Here is a 27227-nt window from a genome sequence, read left to right as displayed (position 1 = left end):
ATGGTATGACTGTTGTGTGTTTTTAAATTATGTATTGTTATGCTTGCTGTTTTTTTTTAAATTTTCTGTCTGTATCCCCCTTCCCCGGTTCGAGTTGTGAGCCGCCCTGAGTCCCCTTCAGGGAAAAGGGCGGCATATAAATATAATAAACTGAAACTGAACTGATGACCATCCAAATGCTGAGTTAAAGTAGAGATCTTGGTACCTGATACTTAACTTACTTAATACAGACATTATATCAAGACAGTAGAATTCAAGTTAGATGCAATTTTTTTTTTAAAAAAAAGGCTCACTTGCAGGTGGCAAGGAGACAGTTTTATTAGCATCTATGTTAATAATTTGGAGATTATTTCATTCTGAGACTGATTGTCTGTCATTAGCCAAAAGGAACATGCATTTTTAATTTTTAGTTTAGACGCTGTTTCTCTTTCACCAACTAAATTAAGTCTAAAGCTCCAATTTGAGGCATTAGTCAAATATGACCAAGATAACTAACTACAAATAAAAGTAAACTTTTGATTTCACGGGTGTAGGCGTGCTGGTCTTGTTGTATTCGGGTCTTTTGCCATGTAAGATTAAGATCTCAATCTTACACAGGAAAATACCCGAATGCAACAAGACACACACACACACACACACACAGAGCAGGGGTGGGTTTCTCACCCTGTTCCAACCGGTTCGGTTGGAAGGGGGCCGGCGGTGTCCTTGCACACGCATGCGTACTAGCATCTGTGCGATGCTCCAGCTGCTCCTGGAGGATCGCGCAGGGGCTTTATGCTTCCTGCGCATGCGTGGAAGTGCAGAACTCGTCAAAACCGGGTAAGGAGCGCGGGCGCGCGGGTTACTTACTCCCGGGTTCACCGACCAACCAGTTCGCAGGGACCACCGCGAACCGGTTGAAACCCACCCCTGACACACACACACTGTATATAATTATTTGCAAAATTCAAGTTCATATAACTCAAATTGAGAATTTTAATTATCCGACATTTCATTCAATCGGGCTGTGCCTGGGCAACCTCATTGTACTGTCATCATTTTGAAAGGAGAAGCTTCTACAATAGCTTTGCTTTGATATTTGATTCAAGATTTGAGATTTGTCTCTAAGAAGTATAATTTTTTAGTGCAAACATCACATCTCAAATCATATATAGAGCTCCCATTTGTGTTGCAGTTGTGGAACACAACGAGTGCTTCCTATTGAAGGGTAAAGGGGGGAAAAGTTCTTTAAACTGGGGGTGAAATTCAGCAGGTTCTGGAGAACTGGTAGCGGAAATTTTGAGTAGTTCAGAGAACCGGCAAATACCACCTCCGACTGGCCCCAGAGTGGGGTGGGAACAGAGATTTGGTAGTATCTTTTCCCCAAGAGTGGGGTAGGAATGGAGATTTTGCAGTATCCTTCCCCTGCCACACCTACCAAGCCACGGCCACAGAACCAGTAATACAATTTTTTGAATTTCACAACTGCTTTAAACATATCCCAAAGTTGCACATATGTGAGCCATTCCTGTCTTCCCAACTCCCTTCTTTACTATCAGCCACAGAGCCAGTCACAAGGCTTTCCCATTGATAACTTCCCAACCTTGATTAGATCAATGCATATATATATATATATTTGAGATTTATATATATTCCACTAGCAGCTTCCTCTAATTGAATCAAAGCAAAGATTTCCCTCTCTGTCCTTGATGGGATCAATGCAAGGCTTAATAATACATGCTTTCCAGTAAAACCAGAGGCATTAAGCTGACAATAAATTGCATCTGCTGGGATCCCTTTGAAGTTAATTGCTTGATTGGGAAAACCTGTTTTTACACTGTTCGTCATCAATTGCTGGCAAAGGATGGACTTTTTTTTAAGGAACAGTCAAAATCATTAATTAACCAGAACAACAGTACTGCAAAAACCATATTTCAAGTATTACAAAGTCCTTCAATGGGAACTCTCCTAGACCTACCTATGCTTTTTTAGCATCTAGCATGCCACTCAAAAGCCAAGGATGGAGGCCACTTTGAAGTACTTTTCACCATCCTGTCCTAAGGGATTAAGCTGGCTGCCCTCAACCCCAAAGACTACATCGAATTGCAGGGCTGGTTTAATGAGCTAGTGTAGGCCATCTCCCTGCCCATTGGGCCATAACTCACCTCTGTATGAAGTTTTAGCAAAGTTCTATTATCTTTTTCACTTCGAAAATCTCCCAGAGTTGCCCATCTTATCTCTTGCTCAATTCTCATTACAAGGGACCATTCCTTGGTTTTGATACGGTGGTTTCAGTGATGGGTTTGATGTAGTGCAGCACAGCATATCTTCAAGATGTTTCGCCCCAAAACAAATACTGTGGTGACATGCTTAACCAGGTTACTGAATTAATCCATTTTTTTTTTCTGGATTCACAGCGTATATTGAATTATAAACCAAACAGACTGAGCTTGCAAGAGAGCTAGCATGAAAAACAACAACAACGCAAAAGCTAAAACACAAGTAAGTTTAACCGAAGTGCAAATGCAGTTCTTGATTTCTTGTTGCTTAAACAACTTGTGTGGATTTTAGTATATTAGCAGCTCGTTTCAAGTCCTTGCCAACCTTTTTTTTTTTCTGAATGCTTATTGCACGCGGGAGAACACTACATCATTTGAACAACTATTGCTTAGTGACAAGAAATGACTAAAGCTATCGAGTTATCATGGTGCTTTTGAGATGATGCTATTTCATGGAACACAAAACACTGAAAGGGCATCACTGAATGGGAATACATGGGAAAGGGCGAGTCAAAAAGCCCACACTTCTTATTAAGTAGGTAGCAATGAAAACTATTAACATACATTCCCTCGGCTCGGCTACATTACACGTAAGCATCCCAGACAGTACGTCATGCTGTATGAAAATCTGTTTTTTCAGGTGTCAGGATTTATTCATGGAGCCCCAGGTATTCATTCTTCTGGGAGAAGAGATTTTCTTGGATTTAGATTGGGCAATTCTGCCTTTGATCCAGTGGATCAATTTAACTCAGGGCTGAAACCGATGATGCTACATAGTTTGGGTGATGAAACGACTACAAGAAAATATCCAAGCTCAGAAAGCAGCAGGGACCCCTCATTTCAACATCGAGCTACAAATATTCTGCTTTCTTGGATCAATTTAACTCAATACCATGAAATGGACAACACCACAAATTTGTATAAAAAGTTGTTCCTGAGCTGTAAGCAAAATAGTTGTGGTTCTCCATTCAGTCCTCCTTAGCGAAGGCCTCCACAGTTGCTGGGGATTGACAAATGGACCCACAGTATTCCAAAGACAGCTTTACATATGAACAGCTGCTGTACAGGTGGTCCTTGATTTACAACCACAACTGAGCTCAAAAACTATGTGGCTAAGTGAGACAGCTGTTCAGTGGGTTTTGCCCCATTTTACGATATTTATTTAGCAAGCAAGTGAATCGTTGCCCTTGTTAAATCAGTAACACAGTGTTTATGTCAGTGTTTCTCAACCTTGGCGACTTTAAGTCCTGTGGACTTCAACTCCCAGAAGTCGCCAAGGTTGAGAAACACTGGTTTATGTGAATCTGGCTTCCGCATTGACTTTGCTTGTCAGAAGGCTGCAAAAAATGATCATATGATGCCAGGACACTACAACCGTCATAAATACGAGCCCAGTTTGTTTGACAAGCTAAATTTTGATCACATGACCCTGGGAATGCTGTAATGGCTGTAAGTATGAAAAATAGTCATAAGTCACTTTTCTCGGTGATGTATTTTTGAGCGGTCAGTAAATGGACCGTCGCAGGTCGAGGACTACCTATAGCTGAACTGCACTGCCTTGTCCTAACTTCGGAGCAATTGCTCCAGCGAGAAACTCATGGTGGGGTTTCCACCTGTGTCAAAGCCGTGATGGGGCAACTGAATTCCTCTTTTTAAGTCTCTTTCCTACAATTTGTCATGTCTATTTTAAAGAAAGAAATGGAGCACTTGAGAAGAAGAAGAAACAACTTTTGCAGCAAAGAGCAGCCGAGGAACACAGAGTTATATCCAGGGTGATAGCTGCCGATATAAATTATTCTTCCATGTTTAGTTCAAAGTACATTTGTCTGAAGAAAGTCGGATGGCAGCTATTAGTCCTTAGTGATTGACAGCGGCTTGGTAGCCCAAGCCTTTGAAATAGAGGTTTGCTGAATCTCTTCATCCTTTCAACAAATCTCAGGCTATAAACTTCCCCTCATCGGACGTGCATTTATATCTAGACCTTCTGCAGGTATGTCAAAAGTAGACTCAAGGATCCAGGTATGAAGAACGAGCATCTCAGTAAAGGAGCTTAAAATGAAGCTTTGGCTTTTTTTAGGCTATAACCTTAATCCTTTCTCCCTCTGGAAGCAGAGTCGCTGGGGAAAGCCACAATTTAAACAGCAACAACCCAAAAAGGCAAATTAGAGAAATGATAGAATAATAGGTAAAGGTTCCACTTGCAAATATGTGCTATTTACAACTCTAGGGGGCAGTGCTCATCTCCATTTCAAAGCCAAAGAGCCAGCGCTGTCTGAAGACGTCTCCGTGGTCATGTGGCCGGCATGACTAAATGCCAAAGGAGCACGGAACGCTGTTATCTTCCCACCAAAGGTGGTTCTGATTTTTCTACTTGCATTTTTACATGCTTTCGAACTGCTAGGTTGGCAGAAGCTGGGATGAGTCACGGGAGCTCACTCCATTACGCAGCGCTAGGGATTCGAACTGCCGAACTGCCGACCTTTCTGATCGACAAGCTCAGCGTCTTAGCCACTGAGCCACCTAGAATAATAGAATAATATCTGACCATTAATATCAGATTAGAGTGCCCACCTTCAGCACAAAAGCCCCCGTTTGTCTTTACACCAGCATGAATGCCGTTTTCCTACAAATGCTTAAAAAATGAAGCTAGTAAAATAAATTTAAAAAAAGGATTCTGAATATCAAATAAATTGCTTCACCGAGGGTAAAGTGGCCTTGCTGCTGATATTTAAAAATCACCGAAAGAGCCACATCCCCACCTCCCCCTTTTGAAATGGGAAATGTCTGCTGGATCTGAAGATGTAAGAACAATTAAACTGCAGCGCGAAGAGCATTTTCTCCCAAATGGATATATTTAGCAGCTGTCTTTCACAGCCAGTGATTTATCTGTCTGCCCAGCTTTGCCTTTTAGGGCTGACTGCAGAAGCTGGGTAAGGTTTGCCAGCAGACACCGCTTTGAATTAAGCCAAAGCGAGACTTCCTGCGTGCACACAACATGCTCTTCCTTTCAAAATACAACTTCTGGATAGCGTTGGAAGAAAGAAATCCAGGTCCAGGTCCAAGTCAGGAATAAAATGGAGGCTGATTGGAAAGAAAGGTTCTGATTATTGGTGAACAGAACCAACACACACACACACACACACACACACAGAGAGAGAGAGACAGAGACAGAGACAGAGACAGAGACAGAGACAGAGAGAATGCAATTCTGGGACAGCTGACAAAATGGAGTTGAGAGTAGGGTGGGCCTCTATCCTTTTTTATTCCTGTGGGATCATGTAGAAGTCATGGCTGGCAAAAGGGAAATGGAAATCCTAGGTCAGTGATGGCCCAAATGCAATGTGTACCCCCCTGTGCATGCGCCCCCCCATGCATGTGTGTGTGTGTGAGAGAGAGACCCCCCTGTACATGCCCTGATGTTGTGTGACACCTCCGGCATGTATGCCATAGGTTTGCCATCGCAGTCCTAGGTGTTTGTCAGAGCTAATCTTGTTTCACCTAATTGCTTATCTGGAGTATCAGTCTGCCCCAGTCTTTCTGAATGGATTACCAAATGGGGTTGAGTTCCCCCGCCACTCGAATTTGCTGTGTCTGTTGTGTTTTTAAATCGTCTGTATTGTCTGATTGTTTTGTCTTACTTTTTTGTAATTGTTTTTCCCTTCCCTTGGCCTTTGTTCAGCCGCCCTGAGTCCCTTCGGGGAATGGGGCGGCCTACAAATTGAATAAATTCCAATTCCAATTCCAAATCTGCATTTCTAAAAGCTGGCCTCCTCCATTTCTGCTTGGGGCAGGGACACTGGTGCTGGTTTCTGCTGCCCTTAAGATTTACCCCCTCCGCCATTTCTCCCTTAGGGGAAATATTCAACCCTGCTTTTTTTTAATATTCTCCAAAATATTTCATTAATATAAGAGGGTGGGTGAGTGCTGACTTTCTACAATGACACAATCAGACAACCTTGAACATTCGGTGTTATGACATCCAATAAAAATCTCTGCACTTCTCTTAATAATATGCAGGTATAAATTCAGTTGATTCCTGGCTTTTGCCCTTTCCAAAAGGCCTGGACCCAGTTTTGAATTCAAAATGAAACATATTTAGAATCTGCTTCTTTTAAAAAACACGTGCCTGAATATGATTGGATTTTTTAAAAAAAACATTCAGATTGCCTACCATCTTCGCTCATCTTAGTCTCTTCATCTTAGTTCATTTAACCTCCATAATATTTTGGGTTTTTTTTTTCCTTTCTTTCATTGTATTGTCATTATTCACGCAGACTTTTTATCATTATTTTACATTTCACTCTTTTAATAATTAAATAATAATAGGAATGAAAATTCTTTGTCGACAAGGTGGGGGGGGGTTAATTCCTTAATTCCCCCCCAAAAAAAGCGGGAAAAGTGAGGGTTGTTTTTTTTTTAACAAAAATCTCTTTAGGCAATGAAAGGTTTAATGAAGCTATTAGGCAGTTATTAATTGATTGCAAAGCAAGCAATCCACCACAAGGCATACATTTCACTTGGCACAGATGCTGCTGCCTGGAACAGCTGCATTTAAACACAGCCGGTGTTGGAGGGTTCGGGGAAACTGGCATAATCAACCGTTCAGCAGCCATGCTAAGCAGAAGGCGGCTCACTCAAATGAATCCCACAGGAGAGAATACCTGTAGCCAGTGACGTGCGGTCTGCAGCAAAGAGCCAGCCTCCTCCTTCTCGCCCACTCCTCTCTCCTCTGAAGCACGCCCCGCGCAACATAAGCGTGCTCAAGAGGACATGATTGGCTGCTTGCAGATCAGGAGGCGGGAGAATTAGTGCCTCTTTTCCATCTGAACTTCTTTGCCTTTTAACTCTTTCTTAACTTTTAGAAGGCGAAAAATTCCTTATGGAAAAGAGGCCCCGAGTTCTCTCGCCTCCTGCTTTGGTTAACACTAAGCAGACACCAAGCCACTGTGAGCTGGAATCTGGTAGCAACTATCTTGGCTTTAATTATTTTAAAAAATATATTTAAATTTCTTTCTTTTTCCTGAGGAGACTGGTGAGGCTCTGCCTCCCTTGCCTCTAGTGACTGCACGTCTCTGCCTGTAGCTCAGGGTTGAACTGTGGGGTGCTATCACCAGGTAATCTCATCAGCCCTAGAAGGAAGTGGGGTTTGTTCTAATGATGTTACCTAGTTAACATCTTCAAGAAAACCGTCAAGCTCAGAAGGCACCAAGGACCCCACAATTCCCATAGAATTCTGGAGATCCTGGGACCAATTAGATTCCTTGCTGTGGTCTCCAAAGGACCAAGGACTTATTATAATAAAAATGTCAAGGACAATGAACAGGCAATTGCTTATTTCATGACTTTGTTCATTTGCAGCTTTTTCAGCACAATGTAATGACTACTTTGATTTGGTAGGAATGCAGTCCAGCGACCCAGCACTGCCCACAACAGAATTTCTTGGTTTTCCTATACATGAGCCGAGGTGGCGCAGTGGTTAAATGCAGCACTGCAGGCTACTTCAGCTGACTGCAGTTCTGCAGTTCGGCTGTTCAAATCTCACTGGCTCAGGGTTGACTCAGCCTTCCATCCTTCCGAGGTGGGTAAAATGAGGACCCGGATTGTTGTTGGGGGCAATATGCTGACTCTGTAAACCGCTTAGAGAGGGCTGAAAGCACTAGGAAGCGGTATATAACTGCTATTGCTATTGCTATTGCTATACATTCCTTCTCCTCCTTCTATTGGAGCTGGCTATATTTTAATCCCACAGGTTCTGTTACTGTTACAGTGAAGTGAGAAAAAGTAACTTTAACTTTAACGTTTAATAGATTTATATGCCGCCCAATCCCTTAGGACTCCGGGCGGCTTACAGAAAAAGTTAATATCAGGAGATTAAAATAAGAAAACATTTTTAAAAGAAACAGTTTGAAAACAACGCACCATACACTCAGTCTAGGTGGGGCTGGACCTCATTCCTGGAGTCAACAGCCCCAGGTCTGTTGGAACAGCCAGGTTTTAGTGGCTTTTTGGAAGGCCGAGAGAGTGGGGAGGGTCCGGATCTCTACGGGTAGGTCGTTCCACAGGGTCGGAGCAGCTACAGAGAAAGACCTCCTCCGAGGAGCCGCCAGCCGGCATTATCCGGTCGACGGCACCCAGAGAAGGCCCAGTCTCTGAGTTCTTATCGGCCGTTGGGAGGTATGTGGCAGGAGGCGGTCTCTCAGATATCCAGGTCCTAGGCCATGTAGGGCTTTAAAGGTGATGACCAGCACATTGAAGTGTGTCTGGAGACCGATTGGAAGCCAGTGCAGCTCGCGGAGGATAGGTGTAATATGGGTGTATCTAGGTACACCCATAATCGCTTGCGTGGCTGCGTTCTGGACTAACTGTAGTATGGTGAGGGAAAAAAAATACTAATCCATCAAGGAGGAAGATCAGATAATATGATACAAAAGTGAGCTTTTGGTCATGGTGAGATCTTTCATTGCACTTTAGTTGACTTTTTCTCTCTCTCAAAAACGCCTTTGTTGCAGCTGAGTATTTAAAAAGTTCTGAAAGGCGTAAGCGAAAGAAAGGAAGCTCAGCTGAAAAAGCAAGGGATTTAATTGTAGATGTCGGTTTCTTAGGAATGGTTATCTCAGCTTCCATATTTCCATAGTAAAACCTGAAAGTGCATTAACTCAGGCGAGAGGAAAAGATCATTTTAATTCAGCCTTTTGCTCAAGTTTCCAATGGAAAGAATCCATGGGCTAAGACTTTGCAGTTCAGATGCTGGATGGCTCAATGCCTGTTTAGTGGGTGGGCTGACTTACTGAAGTCTTCTTTAGCTTTAGAATTGGCCCGGTCTGTCTGAATTTTACACAGTTTCACTTGAGAAAAGTGAGCTGCAGATAGAAAGAAAGTTTGGAACACATTTCACCTTAGGCTGGAAACTGGGCTCTGAGTCATATGCTCTGTTTGATGATCTCAAAGCAAGCTTCTCCGTTCTTCCCTGGGAATCTTCTTTATGACTCGGCAATCTTGATCATCTTCAGCTAGATGCCTTCCATCCCAAACCTTCCATGTTGGTTGAATGCTTTAGATGTTCTCCACGGAGAAATTTACCACAAAACTTAGTAGGGTGCTTGGAATGTTTTTATCTCATCCGCTCCTTATATTTTTATTTCCAGCTTCATCTTTATCTTCCAATATCCCTCAACAAGTATATATATTTGACCAGAAATGTTGGTATTCCATGCTGATTATTTATAATAATAAAAATGCATGTTTTTCAAGCCGCACAATCCTCACAGAAGTGGGAAATTTTACATGCCCTCCACTCAGCTGCTGGCTTGTCACATTGCCCAAGTAAATGTGGATTCTGTAAGTTGGAAGTTAATTGAATTGTGGAGTTTTCATTCTTTTTTGTGATTTTTATGCAGCACTTTCCCGACACCTCAACATTTCAAGGGGTCCTCCAGGCTAAAAAAAAGGTTGAGAAAAGCTGCTCTGAGTTATATTTTTTCCTCCCAAAAATAGAGAGAGGAAACTGTCCCCAGGCAAGTTAAAACTCTTGACTTACCCCAGGCTGGTTGGCTGTTTCTAAGCTTTCCTGTCAAAACACCTCGCTCTCACTCCAGCACTGAGAAGAGGTAAAAATAGAAAGTTGCCATCAGTTTGCCACCAGGAGGAAGGAAGCATCTCTGATAGCTGCTATGAAATGTCCATCATTGCATAATAAATCCAAGGTGGAGAACGTTAATATCACCCTAAAGGTGCTTTTCTAAAAGACAATTGCAATTTCTTGTTTCCCCCCTGAAAATGTTTTATTTTCAAGGACAAAATTGAGAAAGTCCAGTTGTCTTTTGGAAAAGCACCTTTGGGGACAACCATGACCTGGATGATTGAGATTCTCCACAGACATTCATATCCACCTTGTCAGATCCTCTCCATTAGATAATTAGGAAAGAAGACCACGAGACTCCATGAGTAGAAATCAAGTGTACTTTTACTAATTATAAATGATTAAAGGCATAGCGAAGCGAAGTCTGATTATTTAGGCGCGAAAGCGATTGATATATAGAATAACCCATTCCCCACCCCTTGGCATCACAGCTACAGTCCAATCATAAATCTCCCAAGTGTCAGGTGTGAGATAACTTCAAAAGGCATCACCAAGATGGAATGTCGGTGCCGTTAGTCCTGGCGGGAACCTCCTCTGCATGCGTAGTCCGACAGGCAGCTGAGCTCCAGAACCTTCCTCCAGCACAATTAGTAACCCCTCCCAAATACCACGCCCTCCCTCCCCGTTTCATGGCAGCCGAAGCAACAGCAAAGCAGAGGCTGACACACCTTCACTTTGATCAGATCACTCTCTGATATCCTTTGGCTCGGGAGTATTCTTCCTACCCATAAAGATAACATTTATTAGAAGCGTTTCAGATGATGCTTGGGATTATGCCCCTGAATCTGATCACCTGTTTGTCTTCAAAGCCCTGGTAGATTCTTGGAATGAGTCTTTGACTAGGTTACTCCTAGGCAGCCTTTCTCTAGTTATTGATCCTGAGTCAGTCAGTTCTTTGGTTTTCAAGGAACTCCAGGTGATGGAATGTCAGAAGAGATGCCAGGACTGGAGGAAGACAAAGAGTGAATCCAGCCAAGTTGCACATTTATTTATTTATTTATTTGTCTTGTATGCCGCCCACTCCCGGAGGACTCAAAAGACAAGGGAAAGGGGGGAACGAGACAAAGACAACATATTAAAAACAAAACCAACATTCACAATTTCCGTGGAGGTAGATGCTTCTCAGCTCCCCCCAGCCTGCTGGAACAGCCAGGACTTGGTGGCTTTGCGGAAGGCCGGGAGGGTAGTAAGGGTCCGGATCTCAACAGGGAGCTCATTCCAGAGGGCCGGAGCTGCAACAGAGAAGGCTCTCCCCCGGGGAGTTGCCAGCCAACATTGGCTGGCAGATGGAATCTGGAGGAGACCCAACCTGTGCGATCTAATTGGTCTGAGAGAGGTAATCGTAATCATATAGTACAAACCCACTTTAGGGATTGCATTGTGGCATGAAGGGTGGCAAAGGTATGGCATTCTTTTCTCCACACTATCATATCTACTGATTGTGGATGAGTGGCCCTCCTTCAGTTTTCCTTTTTCCACTGTGAACATGTTCTCGGCATCTAGTGAATAAGAGCATTCAGATTTGCTTGGACCATACAGATCCAGATTTAGCGACAGAGGCAAGGTCTGGCTTGGTTATGTGGGAGGCAGAGAATAGATGGGGGCAGTCAGAGGTGGTATTTACCAGTTCTCTGAACCACTCAAAGTTTCTGCTACCAGTTCTCTGGAACTGGTCCGAACTTGCTGAATACCACCTCTGCTTTGTACCTCAGTGTGGGACTATGAGATATGTTGCAATGTGTGGCTACCAATGAAGACAAAACAGAAGCTACAGCTGGTCCAGGATGCACAAGAATAATGGGGTGCCAGACCTCGCACAGCAAAGGAACGGCCTATATCCTATAGTGTCTAGCTCTCCTATTAGTACCAACAGGGCTGGTCTACTCAATGTCCCAATATTGGACTCTGCCAGTATACTTGCCTGTTGTGGTCCAGCAGGAGCCGTTGGAGCTGCCACCAGACTCCGACAGCGAGGGGCCCTATGAGTCGGCTCTGGAGGATGTGGAGGACCCTGGACAGGGTTCCGACTCCGAGCAGGGCGCAGAGAGGCTGGTTGGCCACCAGGAGGCACCTGAGCCTTGGACCAGTAGGGAGGAGACAAGGGAGAGTGAGCCGGAAGCCAGTAGTGAGTTGTTCCTGGATGCATGCCATCGAAGAGCTAATAGGCGTCAGGAACAATTACGCAATTACAGGAAGTGATTGAGCTCAGCTGGTGGTCATTAGGCTCCTCTCCAGACTATAAAAAGGCTAGTTGTGCACATGCCCCTCTTTGCAGAAGTCAACACAGAATTGAATGTCGGAGAACTTTGTATGAGCTTGGCAAGCTGGATTGCTGCCAAGCCTTATCTGTGTTTATTGCTGTCCAAGCTTGTCTGTGCTGGGTTGCTGCCAAGGACCTGTCTGTCTGTTAATTAAATGCCGTAATTGATCTCTGGCTCGGAGTGTGCTTTGGTGTGGAACGAGGGGGGGTCAGAACACTTGCCTTATGGAACAACATCTCTCTAGACATCTCCGTTGTACTTTGTCTGCCTTCAGGCATCTTTTTAGCAATCCACTGTTTTTCTAGGCATGGAGGCAAATGGCTTTGGAAGGGGTCCCCTTTCAGTGATATGTGAACTGGAGGAATATTTGATATGATTCACTCCCTGCTGCACGTTTTTCTCCCCCAGCTCCCACCCATCTTTATTGTACTTTCAAAATCGTTTGGGGGGGCTAGGTAGCTTAGAAACATGGCAATTAAATAAAATTATGTATATTATTAGCAGGGGGGAATCCTGCTGGTGCCAAATCAAGAGATGGGAAGAGGGTTGTAGAGGTTGAGACTCAGCCTGGTCCTCAGTTGAAGACCTGGCTCACATTCCTATATTTACTTAGTTAAAAAACAGAAGATAAAAATAGATACAAGCAAATGTAAAGTGTGATATAAAGTATGAAAAATAAATCAAAAAGAAAGAAATCAAGAAGGCTAAAGGGGCAAGAAAAGAAAAGGGATACAAAAAATGGCTTCCAAACATTTTTAACAATAGTCATATATTACAATTATAAATTTACCTCTTAGCCTATGCCCTATAGAGACATCATAATCCTCTTCTTTCTATATACCCTGCCCTATCATGAAAATCATACTTTTTTTTCTCTTTTGCAAAACAGCTAATTTGGTGTAATGTTTAAGGTTTTTGGCTAGAAACCAGGAGAATGGGAGTTCTAGTCATGAAAGCCGGCTGGGTGACTTTGGGCTAATCATTCTCCCTCAGCCCAACCCACCTCACAGGATTGTTTCATGGGGAATGAAGTGGAGGAAGAAACTATTTATAAAAATAATAAAGGCAGGTTAGTAAAAATAATAATAATAATAATCTAAAAATTGTCCCTAAAGGGATTCCAATCATCAATGAAGGTACACATACATACATGCTATTAAAGAAGTCAATTTGATCATCTCAGTAAGTTCCATAATTCTCCTCAATCGTTCCTCCATTGTGGGTAATCTTTCTGAATATTTCATTGGATTGAGGCTGGATCTTTCAATCTTTGTAAACACAAAATCTGTCTCACTTCCCAATGTTGTGCTTTCACTACGTTTTTTCTGCTTCAGTAACTGTTCATTTGGAAGTAGGAAAACAGTTCTCAAGGTGTCAGATTGAGTGATAATAGTAATAAGATCCAATTTTTCCCCGTAGGAATTTGGATGACCTTCACATAAATCCAGGGGGAAGTTTTTTCTTTGTTTACCTGGCAGGCAATGTTCTGGGCTGGGTAAAAATGCTCTGGCTTGTACAGAGTCCTTCTATGTTTCTGGGAGAAGGAAGGAGGACATAGAGATGAGAAAAACACTGGCACGTCATAGTGACTGTGAGACTTTCTTGGCCTTTAGAGGGTTTTATATAGAAGACTCCTGATGCATTAGCACTATTGTTGACTTCTGGAAGTAGGCCATTCTAAGGTTAAAACAAGAAGATAAGCTCACCATCTCATTTCAGAAATGGAAAGATTTACCGAGGAGGCAATCGTTGAGCCATAGATTTGACTTCATGATTAATGATTTTAGTGCAATTGGAAATTTCTGTCATCCTTCAATGCCAAAAATAAGTTTACTAGATTTCACATCTGACTTAGTTCCTATATATTCTGGAGCTAATAGGACAACATAGGTCAGAAGAATCTCTCTCTGTCTCTGTCCCTCTCTATAAGATTAGCTAGATGGATGCCACAAATACTTAATTAATCTGAGAATGAAAAGTTGCACTTCTCATTCCCTGGCTTTCAAAACAGGTACATGAGGAGACAGGGAGAGAAGGTAAATTCTTTTTTATCTTATGGAACAATTTCAATATGCCCCTGGATGATAAGGGCAATTCTCTCTTTTTCCTTTTGGGAAACAAAACAATAGCAATGAAGGTAGAAGGAGTTTGCTACCATCCACTCGTAATCCTCCAAAATGAGCTCATCAACTCACATCCTTTAAGTTTAAAGAGATGCTTGCATTGTCTGAAAACATAAGGAATATTTTGCTCTTAATTGGTAACAGCAGATATTAAAATAGTTGCGGGGGGGGGAGGAAAAATGCACTGGAAAAGTTTTTTTTTTAAGTAAAAGGTGAAAGATTTATACAATCTAAAGAGAGGTTGGCTTTATTTTTTTACTGTAGAGAGGAGAAGAGGATACATGTGCAGATCAAAGTAGGATTTCCAAGAGGTCCTGCATTTAAAAAAAAGTGTTTCTGTGCCCAGGACAATTAATGCATGCATTAAAATAGCCATTTTAGACATTTAATAAATGAAGTCAAAATCCTGTCTTCATTGAATCTTCAGAATGTTATCAGAAAAATCCTCCTGAAAGCTAAATGTCCAGATTCACTTCCGAGAGAAGCCATGGCAGAATTCTTTTTTTAAGAAGGAAAAGTGACATCCAGACAATATATACTTTATTGTTTTCATAATGTAAGTTCGTATAGAATACAGGACCAGAGAGTTGATAGAGTAGATTTTGGCCTAACATCTTCTGAATCCTAGAATAGACAAAAGAATATGCTATAGCATTTCTCCTCTCGTTGGTATTGGACCAGTCTAGGATGTAGATTTTGCATTATCTTGCTACAGAGAGTGCTGCAATCCAAAATACAGCCTCTTTTTTTGTATGTCACTGTGCCAGCTTAGCCAATTGTGGCTAATTCCACTAACTAAAAATTGATTGAATCTTGGTTTAGTCAATCTATTTCCCTTGTTATTGTTGGCTGCTGTTTTTTTTTTAACTCAGCACAACTGAGAATCAGCTCTTATTTTTCCAAGTTTGGCAGAAGGCTCTGGAGGACTCCGATTGGGATCGGGGGACGGCATCTGGCCCAAGGATTGTGCTCTGCTCCTGCTGGCTTAATGGGCTGCACGGGAACAGCTGTCATTGTGAAAACGGGAGAAAATGTTTCATTAAATGAGAGTTCAGAGAGTTAAACAGGCCTTATGTTGCCTACAGAAATAGAAACTGGCCTTTTATGCTTATAAAACTACAAGTTTGCAACAAAGTTCTGGTTTTCACATGTGATATAAAGAATCACCCTAATCATTGGGATGTAACTTTTTGAGGTATCTTTCCACGTCAGAGAGAATTGTGTGTCTAATTCTTCACAGTTGAGTAAGCATGCTAATAGTGGGCTAGTATCAATACGTTTGTGAGAGAAGACATGGGGTCAGATCCCATTCTTATCCTTGCTGGGGAAAATGATACTGGCTGCCTTTCCCTTCTATTACATACTTTTTTTTTTGTTGTTCAAAGAAAAGGTTTTATTTCTTTTAAAAAACACAAATATTTCATCATTCGTCAATCATTAAAACATTGAAGTACAATTTTTTTTATATGCCCCTCCCTCCCTCCACCCCCAACCCCCCTCCTCCTTCCCCCCCGACTTCCCAGAACCCGTACACGGTATGGATTTCTAACAAACACAGTCTAAAATCTATTGAGAAAAAAGAAATAAAGAAATTAATGACATTCAACATTGACCTTAGCTTCTTCTTACTGAACTAACTTTAAACAGTTTAAATCATTCCTGATCTTAAGCATAGGCTAACTGGAATTTCTTGGTCCCGTATTTATTTTGTATATAGTCAATCCATTTTTTCCAGTCTCGTTTATATCTCTCATTTGAATGATCTTTGAGATATGCCGATATTTTAGCCATCTCGGCTAAATTTGTGACTTTCAATGTCCATTCTTGAGTTGTAGGCAAGTCTTCCTTCTTCCAGTATTGTGCCACCAACAGTCTTGCTGCCGTTATTAGGTGCAGAATCAAGTTAGTCTCTACCACTTAAAGTCAGTACTTATACCTAGTAAGAATAACTGAGGAGTAAACTTTACCCTTCTTTTGAAGATATTTTGCATAACCCACCATATTTTTATCCAGAATGCCTTAACCCCTTCTATTACATACTTTAAGGTTACCCCTTGAATGCTGAACTTCTGGTTTGAGATAGCAATCCTATCTTCTTCCCCCTATCTCCTTTCTGCGACACAAGTAAGCAGTCCAGATACCCAGCTGCTCTAGGGAAGACCTAGCTACAGGGCTTATGGGAAGTCTACACACCCCAGGTTTTTAAGATGTGAAGAAAAAACCCAGACCAAATAAATCACTTCAGAATTCTTTCCACCTTTAACATAACAATTAAGCTGCATAATTCAATTGGAAAACAAATGAAGTATTTTATGGGGGAAATAGCAATAAATAACCAGAATAATGTAGCTGCATGAGTTTGCACACCCTTAAACTAATACTTGGTTGAATTATCTTTTGATTTTGATGACAGCATTCAGTCTCTTTTTGGGGGAGGGGAGTGGTGCGGTGGCCTAAAGGTGGAGCTCTCACCTCACCATCAGGAGGCTGTGAGTTCAATCCTAGGTAGAGGCAGATATTTCTCTTTCTGAGCACAATGAGAATATATCTGCTGAACAAAACTCCGCGTTGGCGACAGGAAGGTCATCATCCATTCAGTTGTCTAGACTCCACTCCCCAAGGGATTAAGGGGTTGTTAAAAGATGGTGCTTCAGTCTTTTGGGGTAGGAACATAATCCGTGGAGCAAAGCTTGTCTTGGGAGTCTTTATCCATTCTCCCTTGTGCAAGTGCTCCGAATCTGTCAGATTGAGAGCCCATCTCCTGTGCATATTCCTCTTCAGATTTCCAGCTGGATTCAGGTCTGGGCTCTGGCGTTCCAAAACTTTGATCTTCTCTGGTGAACCCATTCGTTTGTTAATTTGGAAGTATGCTTTGGGTTGTTGCCATGTCAAAAGGTGAATTCCCTCTTCATCTTCAGCATTTTGGCAAAAACCTGAAGGTTTCAGGCCAACATTCTATTTGAAACTATTTATAATTCTCTCTTCTTTGACTAAAGCCCCAGTTCCAGCTGATGAAAAACAACATCAAAGCATAATGCCATCGCCACTATGCTTCACTGTAGATATGGTGATGCCGTTTTGTTCTTGCGCCAAACATACTGTTTGGAATTATGACCCAAAAATTAAACTATGGTCTCATTAGACCATAACACAATTTCTCACATGCTTTTGTCAGACTTGATGTAGGTGTTTGCAAAATATAATCAGAGTTCTTTTTCATCAATTTTGGAGGGGCATCCGGTTTTTGGCAATGTCACTGTTGTGCCATATTTTCTTCACTTGTTTATTTATTTATTTATTTATTAAATATATTTATATGCCGCCCAATCCTGAAGGACTCCAGGCGGCTTACAAAAATATAAGAAAAAAAACACATAACGATAAAAGGAAACAGTTTAAAAACAGCAACGTTTACGACTGTCTTCAATGTGTTCCATGGTACATCCAATGTTTTTGTGTTTTGTTTTTTTTACTCTTCTCCTGGCTCATACCTTCCAATAATGACATCCTTTCGATGCTTTGCAAGTTCTTCGCAGACCTTGGCAACTTAAGGGGCAACTGAGTAAATGTCAGAAGAAAATCCTAGAAGAAAAGATGAACTTTATGCTTACGCAACCACATTATTGTATATTTTTTACTGTTATTTTTTTCCCCTCTGAAAGATTTCAGTTTGTTTTTCAAATCAGTTTTACAACTTACAGGTTATATTACAGGTGTAAAAAATTCTGAAGCTACTTATCTTCGTCTGATTTCTGTACATCTCAAAAACCTGACATTTTAACAGGTTTTATATATCCACTATAGATTCTTCCTAGCTAATTATCTATCCAGTCGTAATCTTTATGCTGGCGTATAGAAACAGGATATTCTAGAACTGAAAATATTATAGAATATTAATATCATAAAATAAAAACACACCTTAAAACATACCCACATCATGTCAAAATGGGAGTTTTAAGTTTCAAAGATGCTAAACAAGTCATGTAGTGAGCAAAAGACTAATGAGCATGTCTTTGAAATTAGAGTTCCTGGCAATCTTTGTATTGCTTTCCCCCCCCATTCCATTTTCTTTTATTTGCAATAGTTGAAATATATGCCTCCCTCTTGATTAATTTATTTTCTAATTTGTGCAGCTTTAATCATAATTCTTCTGTTGTGAGCATTGCCAGTTGTGTAACATCTCTTGAGGGATACATTTGTGAGCTATGTTTTGTTATGGAATTAGCAGGTGCAGCCAGGAAAGGAAAATACTTCACTAACTCTCTTTTTTTCCAAAAGTTTGCAGGCTATTGTCTTGTTTTCATTTGGTTGCTAATGGATGGTGGCAGTGACAGAGCAGAGAGGTTTTCTGAGATAGTGAACAAGTAGATATTGTTCGCGAAACACAAAGGTATCAATTATTTGAAAATATTTTTATTCAATTCAATGAGAATCAGCCATGTGTGACTCACTTAAAAAAATCTGCATTGTATCACCTGCAATCTAACCACTGCTAGGAATAAATAATTATAGGTTTTCTAACAATGTTACAGAACCTCAATTATTGTCTAGCTTCTAACCAAAAAAGGTGAATACCTCTCATAGCACGATTGAAAAAAAGTTAGATAGTAAGTTTAAAGGTCTGTGACAACCTTTTCAGAATTATCATAAATCCTTTAACCGTTCAATCATCAACTTCATATTCTGGTGACTTGGTTCTGCAGAATCTGAAAGATAAATTTGTTAAATTTACACAGCGCAGATATAATATGATGTGAATCCTGTGAGATCATTCCTCTGATTTCTGTGAGATTACCAGTGGGTTAATGAAGCAAACCGTAGATCTCTTAAGAGATCTTCAAACTTTCAGTGCTCTGTAATATGCAAAGCCCACTTTCACTTTAATAAGGTAGAAATAGGAGAATGTTAAAATCTTTATATCCACTTATGGGGCTTCCTTCTCGTTTGGGAAGGAAAAATATTTAAGACAGGCAAGTGGATGATTTAAACTTTCCATGGAACTAGGGACACGATTCAAGGCAAAGAGGGAGGGCTAAGAATCCATCAGATCTTTTATCAAATTCTCTATCCTGGCAAGAATAATACCTATTTTAAAACTTTTCAAAATTAGGATCACCCATACTGGATAATATTCAGGGGGGCAATCTCCCCTTTCTCCAAGAATACATGCTTAAATATCTGGTCTTAAAAGGGCAAAAGTTGAATTCTCTAACATTTTTTAGGCTTCCATAGGATTGACTAAGTGGGGAATAAAATTGATATTATACTTGCATTGCCTATACAAATCACCTTTAAAATATGCTTAATATTGCCATTAATCAAAGAAAATACTATACAAGTTCTGCATGGATCGCTCATAGGACACATATTTTTTTTCATTGCTTTCCCTTCATTTATCCAGCAATGGAGCAATTGTACAGATGTGCAAGAATCTGTGCATACATATCTGTGCTTTGGCCACATAGCTATATTTGGATTGTCCCCAGGGTGCATCTCTCATAGTTACCCACAAAAAGGCAACGTGAATCCTTATTCAGTATTGCTGTCCTATGACTCACACTGTGACAGACAACTCTTCTTAAACTGAGTAATGTGATTCCTACTCTTCTTCTTAAATAAAAACCAGGAAGAGTTATTTTTCACTTGACGCGTCTTGGAGAAAGGAAAGGCCCAAAGTCGTTAGGGAAACTTAACATTTACCCTTTCTTTCTTATTTATAAAGATGTGGGATTTCTCTAAACAAGGAAAAGTTGCTGATCATCAGCCATCTGTATCCAAGTGCCTCCTGCAAGAAGAACAATAGCGTGACCCGTCAAAACCGCAGAGGACAAAATCGCGCTCGACGAAAGCGCGCATGTGACGTCATCACAGCGCGACGAAAAAAATTAAAAATTGAAATAAAATTAAAATTAAAGCAAGCCGATTCACATAAAGGTAAGGGTTAGGTTTAGGGTTAGGGTTAGGTTAAGGGTTAGGGTTAGAGCGTTAGCGTTACGTTTAGCGTTAGGTTAAGGGTTAGCGTTAGGTTTAGCGTTACATTAATGGTTAGGTTTAGGGTTAGATTTAGGGTTAGGTTTAGGGTTAGGTTTGGGGGGGTTAGGGTAAGGTTTTAGCTTTATTTTTACATTTTTCGATCACAGCGCGATGTTTTCGTCACGCTGTGATGACGTCAAATGCGCGCTTTCGTCGCGCACGATTTTGTCCTCCGCGGTTTTGTGGTGGAACCGAACAATAGAAACAGAAGAGCTCTATTGGAAGGGAGGAAGGGAGGAAGGGAGGGAAAAAGAAAGGAAGGAAGGAAGGAAGGAAAATATTGCTTTATCTTAGAGTCATCTGATACCCCCCACCCCCAGACACACACTTTCTAGTCTCCTGGTTTCATATTAAGATAACTGCCACACCCTAATCCTCATGTGTATTCTTTTGCATAGCATGCAGTACAAATTGCAAGGAGAAATGAGGATATATATTTTCCCAGAGTAGTAATAGATCTTTTTTTCAAGTTAACTTTGATTACATTTGCCCTACATTTTTAAAGTTGATTGGCAGAAATTCTGACAGCTGAAAGAAAAGTCGAAGATTTTTTTTTAAAACAAGAATAGACTGCCATACAATAATCTGGAAATCTAAAATTAAATATTTAATTAGAATTTTGATTTGCTTTCAAGATAGGTGGCATCGCACAGGCTATATTACAATCTTTATACTTTTTTTTTTGTTTTGCCCCCAAAAAATTACTGTATATTTTAAACAGGCCACTTTAATATTAATACATGTGTAATAGATTCGGAACTGGAAAAAAAAATCAGCTAAAGATGGTGCATTTTACAGTATTGGGAAAATTACAGGATTTTCTTTCTTTGTATTGTAAAAACATTTTTTTTAACAATTTACCTACATTAATCAAAAAAGTACAGCATATTTAATAATTTTACAAATGTTTCATAAAAAATATATCTCTGTACAAAAAAGTTCTTTTGCACCTACTTCATGTCACAGCAGCATGAGGTGAAATGGCAGAATGGAGGACGGAGGATGAAAATTAGGTGGATGGTCATAATGCCAGCTTCCCCCCTCCCCCTTCTTGAGTGACCACTTTTGTTTAGTTTACAAAATATATTACAGAAGAGAAAAAAAAATTATTGCAGCTAGCCTGGAGAAAGGCAAGATGGGTAATACAAGCAGATTTAAACAGCTTTGAAGCACATTACCTTTGTTTTTTTTAAATTGTTCTGTCTTTTAGCATGTTCCTCTTTGCTTTATCATAATAATCAATCAGAGACTTCTTGGGGAAGAGTCAACTATAAATGCCTCATAGGGGAAAAAAAATGCATTACTTGCTTTGGCATGAGAATACCACAACGACTGAGGGAACTTGGCTGTGTTTTCAAGTTGCTCTGCAGCTCAAGCCCTACTCAAGTGAATAGACCAGTGTTTCCCAACCTTGGCAATCTGAAGATGTCTGGACTTCAACTCCCAGAATTCCCCAGCCAGCATTCGCATTCGCTGGCTGGGGAATTCTGGGAGTTGAAGTCCGGACATCTTCAAGTTGCCAAGGTTGGGAAACACTGGAATAGACTTTAGGTGGCACTTGAGGATCTGGGCTCTGAAAACAATGGAAGGAATGGAAGATCAAACGTGGTCAGTGCATACAATGTGACTGTAACAAAAACAGATGGAACACAAAAAACTCTTTAGAGATAGGCACAGAGGTGACCCCAGAAAAACGAAAAAAAAAGGGAGCCTTTCTACAAACCTATTTTTATTAGATAGATACACGGTACGTGCAAAATCGAGCTGTTTCCTGCAGTTTCCCCAGCATCAGTGGGGCCTGCAGAAAGTTTAGTATCAACTCCAATGAAATATTTCCAACCGGAATGGTTTTGCCTGCATCAGGTGAAGTGTTGGTGGACTCCTAATTGTAGCATAAACAACCTTACTGTTTTGTGGTATAATTATACTTCACTGATACATCTGAAGCTTAGTCAAGATCTTAAACGAAGACATTATAAAAGAGAAGAAAACAAGAAAGCAGAAGTATAATTCTGATTTCGTGATTCATTGTGGCCGGTGAATGCCACTCCATTAACTGGAATGCTCTCCCAATTCATTTCAATAGATCAGTGGTTCCCAAAGTTGACAACTTTAAGACTTGTGGACTTCAACTCTCAGAATTCTGAGGGTTGAAGTCCACAAGTCTTAAAGTTGCCAAGTTTGGGAACCACTGCAATAGATGAAGCTCATCCAGTGGGCCTTCTCTTGTGCAGCTGACTTCAAAGCAATGAATCAGGCTCTTCACAGAGAGGAGATATTTTGCATTTATCAGCACAGGTAGATCTCTGAATCAGGACACATGCTGATAACGCTATTATAAAAAATTCCCCTCTTCTTACATTTTATCTAGACTTGGTAATAGTTAGAAAAAAAATCAGTTATTTCTCTCAATGCTGTATGTGTATTTTTTTTTTAAATAACTTTGGTTACTTTTGCCATCAGTATAATTTTAGATAAAGTGACTAGAAAGGCAGCAGTGACAGTTTGACTTTCTCCAGTGGTCGAGAAGACAAGACAGCAAGGAAGCTACACTTCAAGAAATATAGCTTGACACTGCTGCCCTTCCAAAGGATGCAAACATCTGTTGAAGATTATATAAAATTGTAAATGCACATGGCATATTCATAGGTTATCGGCATCTGAAGCAAAGCAACGTGTCTAGACATCTCCTAGGTTTATAAGAATAAACTTTTAAAAAAAAGATCGAGTGGAGAGCAAAATATATTGATATTGCTGGTATCTTCCATCAAAACTATATAACATTTTCTATTTTGATCAGATTGCCTTGCAAACTTTTCTTGCCGTATAACATAAAGTTATCATCTTTCTTGTTAACACTGGATTTTTGGTAATGCATTTAGTCATTAAAGTGTTCAGGAAGAATTAAAAGCAAAGAAACAAACTTTTGAGAGGGAGGGTGGACAAAATCACGGCCGAGGTTCAAACAGCTACTTTAGGCACCCAGGAATTTGGATTGCCAAGGGTTCTCTTCCACTTAACAACACAAAAAGAGGTCCGTGCGATATACTTAATTTAGTTTGAAAATCTGTTCCATTTTTCCATTTCAAAAATAATTTAATGTAGCTTAGGGCTGTTACTTTACGTAAGCCCAATGTTCCTGAGGACGTGAGGAGCGAATTGTGCAGCTGTTTAGAACCTGTCTTGTGTACTGACTTGAAGAAACTTTGGGGAAGAACAATCCTAAAACTCTTTCTTTCTTTCTTTCTTTCTTTCTTTCTTTCTTTCTTTCTTTCTTTCTTTCTTTCTTTCTCTCTGTCTCTCTCTCTTTCTTTCTTTCTTTCCTTTCCTTTTCTTTCTTTCTTTCTTTCTTTCTTTCTTTCTTTCTTTCTTTCGCTTTCCTTTCAAATCAGTGATAACATATATCATTATTGTCCCACTGAAGCTAAGAGAAATAACAGCAATGAATTATCCTATAATGATATAAATAACAGTGCATAAGCACATGTCTTTAAATCCATCAGGATGAATTAGCTTTTTGCACATCATTGCATAACTGTCCAGAGAACTGCATGCAAGCTAAAATTAGATGTCACCAATGAGGTTGACTTAATTGATAAAAGTTGCAGTCAACATTTTGGGCAAGCTGAATCGTAACTGGACTTTAAAGTATGAGATAGTGACCCTCTATTGCACAATACAATGCAATGAGACTCCTATGCCTCGTTGTCACACTAATCTACTAAGCAAAGGAGCAGAGAGTAGCAAGTCTGATTCCATCATACCTATTTGCCTAGGTATCCTTAATCCTGTCCAACAGTGCTATAAATTCCTTATGCCAATGCCATTTGTTGCATCCATGTTGTAGGTCTGCCACATTGAATCAATGATATTTGTCAAAGGATTACAGATTCAAGAATCTGTCAGTTGTTTTTGTTGTAGCCTCCCCCCCTCATTTGAGAGAGGGGTGGGGGAAGAGTCTATGCTCATTTTATTTTACTGAGAAATCTCAAACTTGCTCTGTCAAGCTGTATGATTACAAAAGCATTAAGCAGTATTGGTTAAAAATGTAGCAAACAAAACAATCCCACACAGAAACACACACAGACACACACACCACACACATCCATACAACCCATGGAAAAGAGTCATGGTTGCTCTGGGAAGTTGCTGTGTTGAATATGACTGAGCTCTGAGTTCTATGCCTCCGAAAGCATTGATGGTAGAGCAGAAATTCACGTCAGTGGAGGGGAAGAATAGAAGATGGAAAACGGATGCAAAAAAGGAAGACTGTTGTGTGAGCCCAAGGCTCACAGGCTTTATGAACTATTTAAAATAAATTACTATTCACATTTTGTACATGGCAAGCAGCAGAAGCTGCCTGAGCCCCCCTGCTGTTATACAGTATGACACTGACAGTAATGAATCACATCAAAGAAGAAACAATACTGGGATTTAATGTTTGGTAGATATGGGACCCCTCTCTTCATAATCCATTTAATTATTCTTATTCCTGGCTCTGGTGTTTATTTTTTTTTTTTAAAAAAATCCAACCAGAATATAGTCTCCTTCTGTTCATGAATCATCCTAGCAGGATTAAGTAAATGGATTGTCGTACAACATACATATTAGGAAAAAAAAATATGTCATGGAATGATTTACTGGATTTTTTTTTTTAAAAAAAAGGCCAAATGCTTATATACAATGTGTGTATAAACCCTGTATATTTGTTTGTTTGTTTTTAACCAGTATCTTACTCATTCATACCACACTAGTGCAAAAAATTGTGCATTAACATTTTGCAATACAACAGCTGACTGGGAAGTTTGTAGATTGCCTTCGAACGTGAACATTCTCAGATCTACTGTACGGCTGTCTTGTGAAGAAGGTCTCAATGGTAAAAAGCATTTTCGGAGATGTGTGCAGGCCCCGAGGAAGTTTGCCGTCTTCTCCTTTTTGTCGTCTCCTCCGATTGGTTTTGTTTAAATCTCCTTCGGAGTGTTCTTATTCCTGGGGATAATTTATGGTGCTATTGGTTTGTTAGAGGTCCCAAGGGAGTGATCCAAGTGCCCAGAAGATTGCATTGAAAGGCATCCAGCCACATACAAATGTGAAAGTCTGAGGCATTTAAATATGACAGATGAATATGACTCGGCAGTCTTCCTTGAACGTGTGCCTTAATATAGCCAGGTATTTCAAATCCACCTTGGAGACGACGACGTCGCCTTAGTCTTGATTCCCCAGAAGACCGAGGTTCCACCAAACAAAACAAGCCTCGCTGCATCCATGCCAGGAGATGTTGAAGATTGCAGCAGTGAAGTCAAGTGGAGAAGGGAAACTGGTATATGGCACCAAAGGAATTACTGCTTGTCCATCAGAGGTATGGCTATGAATCAGTCAAATTGGGCACCGAAGGCTATACCACTGTACAAACTGTGTTCAGAGTTGTGTCAAACCTTACAGCTTTTGCCTCTGTGGGTTTTAAGTTTGTATCGTACATAGGGTTTTCAAATGACGCCTGTCCGTTGCTGTTTTCGTGTCCAGCATAACCATTGTACTGTACTTTTGGTCTTGTTCTGCAAGTGTAAAAAAGAAAAAGGAGAGAGAGAGAGAAAAAAATATATCTGAGATTCAACTGCTGGAAATGTGGCAGAAATAAGATAATGCGTACACTCCTGTTACTTTTTGCTATTTCAAGGCACGGCATTCAGGGAGTTGAACTGGAATTGGCTTAGACAGCATGGAGCAGAAGGGTACAATAAACCTTAACCCAGTATTTCTCATATATCAAAACAAGTACTAACATGGCACTGATGGGATTCAGCCAGTTCGCACCTATCCGGGAGAACCGGCTGTTAACTTTCTCAGCAGTTTGGAGAACCGGTTCTTGGAAGAAATCTCTCCCCCCTCCCTCCCTCACTTTACAGGGCCAATCCTGTAAGGAAGGCAGGAGGAACGAACATTCTGGTATTGTTGCTAGCCTAACCTTTATTGCGCTACTTACAGAAACTTCCTCTCCGGTTAACCCTTATCACATTGTCACAGCTAAGGCAAAGCGCCCATCAACCTGAGTGACGTTGAGTTGGCCACACCCACCCAGTCACATGACCACCAAGCCCTGCCTACCCAGTTGGTCATCAGGGCAGAGAACCCGTGGTTAAATTATTTGAATCCCACCACTGTAACATGGCTTTCCAGATTATTGTGGGATTCAAGAAATTAATCCAATTTCTTATCTGACTAGTAACATCTTTTCTAAGAAGTCAAAGAATAGGCTGAGTCCGAAAACATGGGGAAAGCAACCTTATCCAATCTGTCCATCTGAAATGAAAAGTCACAATGCACCTTTTCTAAAATTACAGCAGCCATTTTTATTATACTGACCCTTGGCCCATGATGGCGAACCGATGGCGCATGGGCCACAGGGGGTACGCAGAGCCCTCTCTCTGCAAACACACAAGCCATTGCCCCAGCTCAGCTCCACTGAGCATGCGTGTGTGCCTCCTGCTGGCCACCTGATTTTTGGGTCTCTACCACACATGTGCAAGGAGCATGCGGGAGATGCATGCACATGGGTGGGGGGTCATGTGTGGGGGCAAAGGTAGAGCAGGGTCATGTGGCGCACCCCCTCTCCATGGCCCGGAGACAGCAGGGAGGCCTGCAAGGCCAAAAATGGGGCACGGGGGAGTGGTGTGCCCCCTTGTGGGGCATTTTTGCTTCCAGGAGGCTGCAGGGAAGCCTACTAGGCACAAAATGGGGTGTGGGGGGTTGCATATGCGTGCAAGGGGGGAAGGGGTAGTGCAGAGGAAACATGTGCATTGCATTATGGGTGCCAGCACACCAGTGGTGGGTTTCAAAAATTTTTAGAACCTCTTCTGTAGGTGTGGCCTGCTTTATGGGAGTGGCTTGCTGGCCATGTGACCGGGTGGGTATG

At 40.9% G+C, this 27227-nt stretch overlaps 1 protein-coding gene across 1 annotated transcript in view; it reads right to left on the bottom strand.

Annotated features, from left to right (window-relative positions):
- Positions 1-24247: 24247 nt before the first annotated feature.
- The window catches only part of CSMD1 (CUB and Sushi multiple domains 1), a 1072234-nt gene continuing 1069254 nt past the window's right edge, over positions 24248-27227 (bottom strand). Inside the window, exon 71 of the mRNA XM_087718982.1 lies at positions 24248-25869. Within this exon, the coding sequence (XP_087575108.1) occupies positions 25710-25869 (160 nt within the window). The 3' untranslated portion in view covers positions 24248-25709. The remainder of the gene's footprint in view (positions 25870-27227) is intronic.

The sequence above is a fragment of the Thamnophis sirtalis genome, unplaced genomic scaffold (genome assembly GCF_051295495.1).
Source record: "Thamnophis sirtalis isolate CommonGarterSnake01/CBP01778 unplaced genomic scaffold, rThaSir2_p1.2 scaffold_6, whole genome shotgun sequence".
Lineage (NCBI taxonomy): Eukaryota > Metazoa > Chordata > Lepidosauria > Squamata > Natricidae > Thamnophis > Thamnophis sirtalis.
This window is presented reverse-complemented; position numbering and strand designations above follow the sequence as displayed.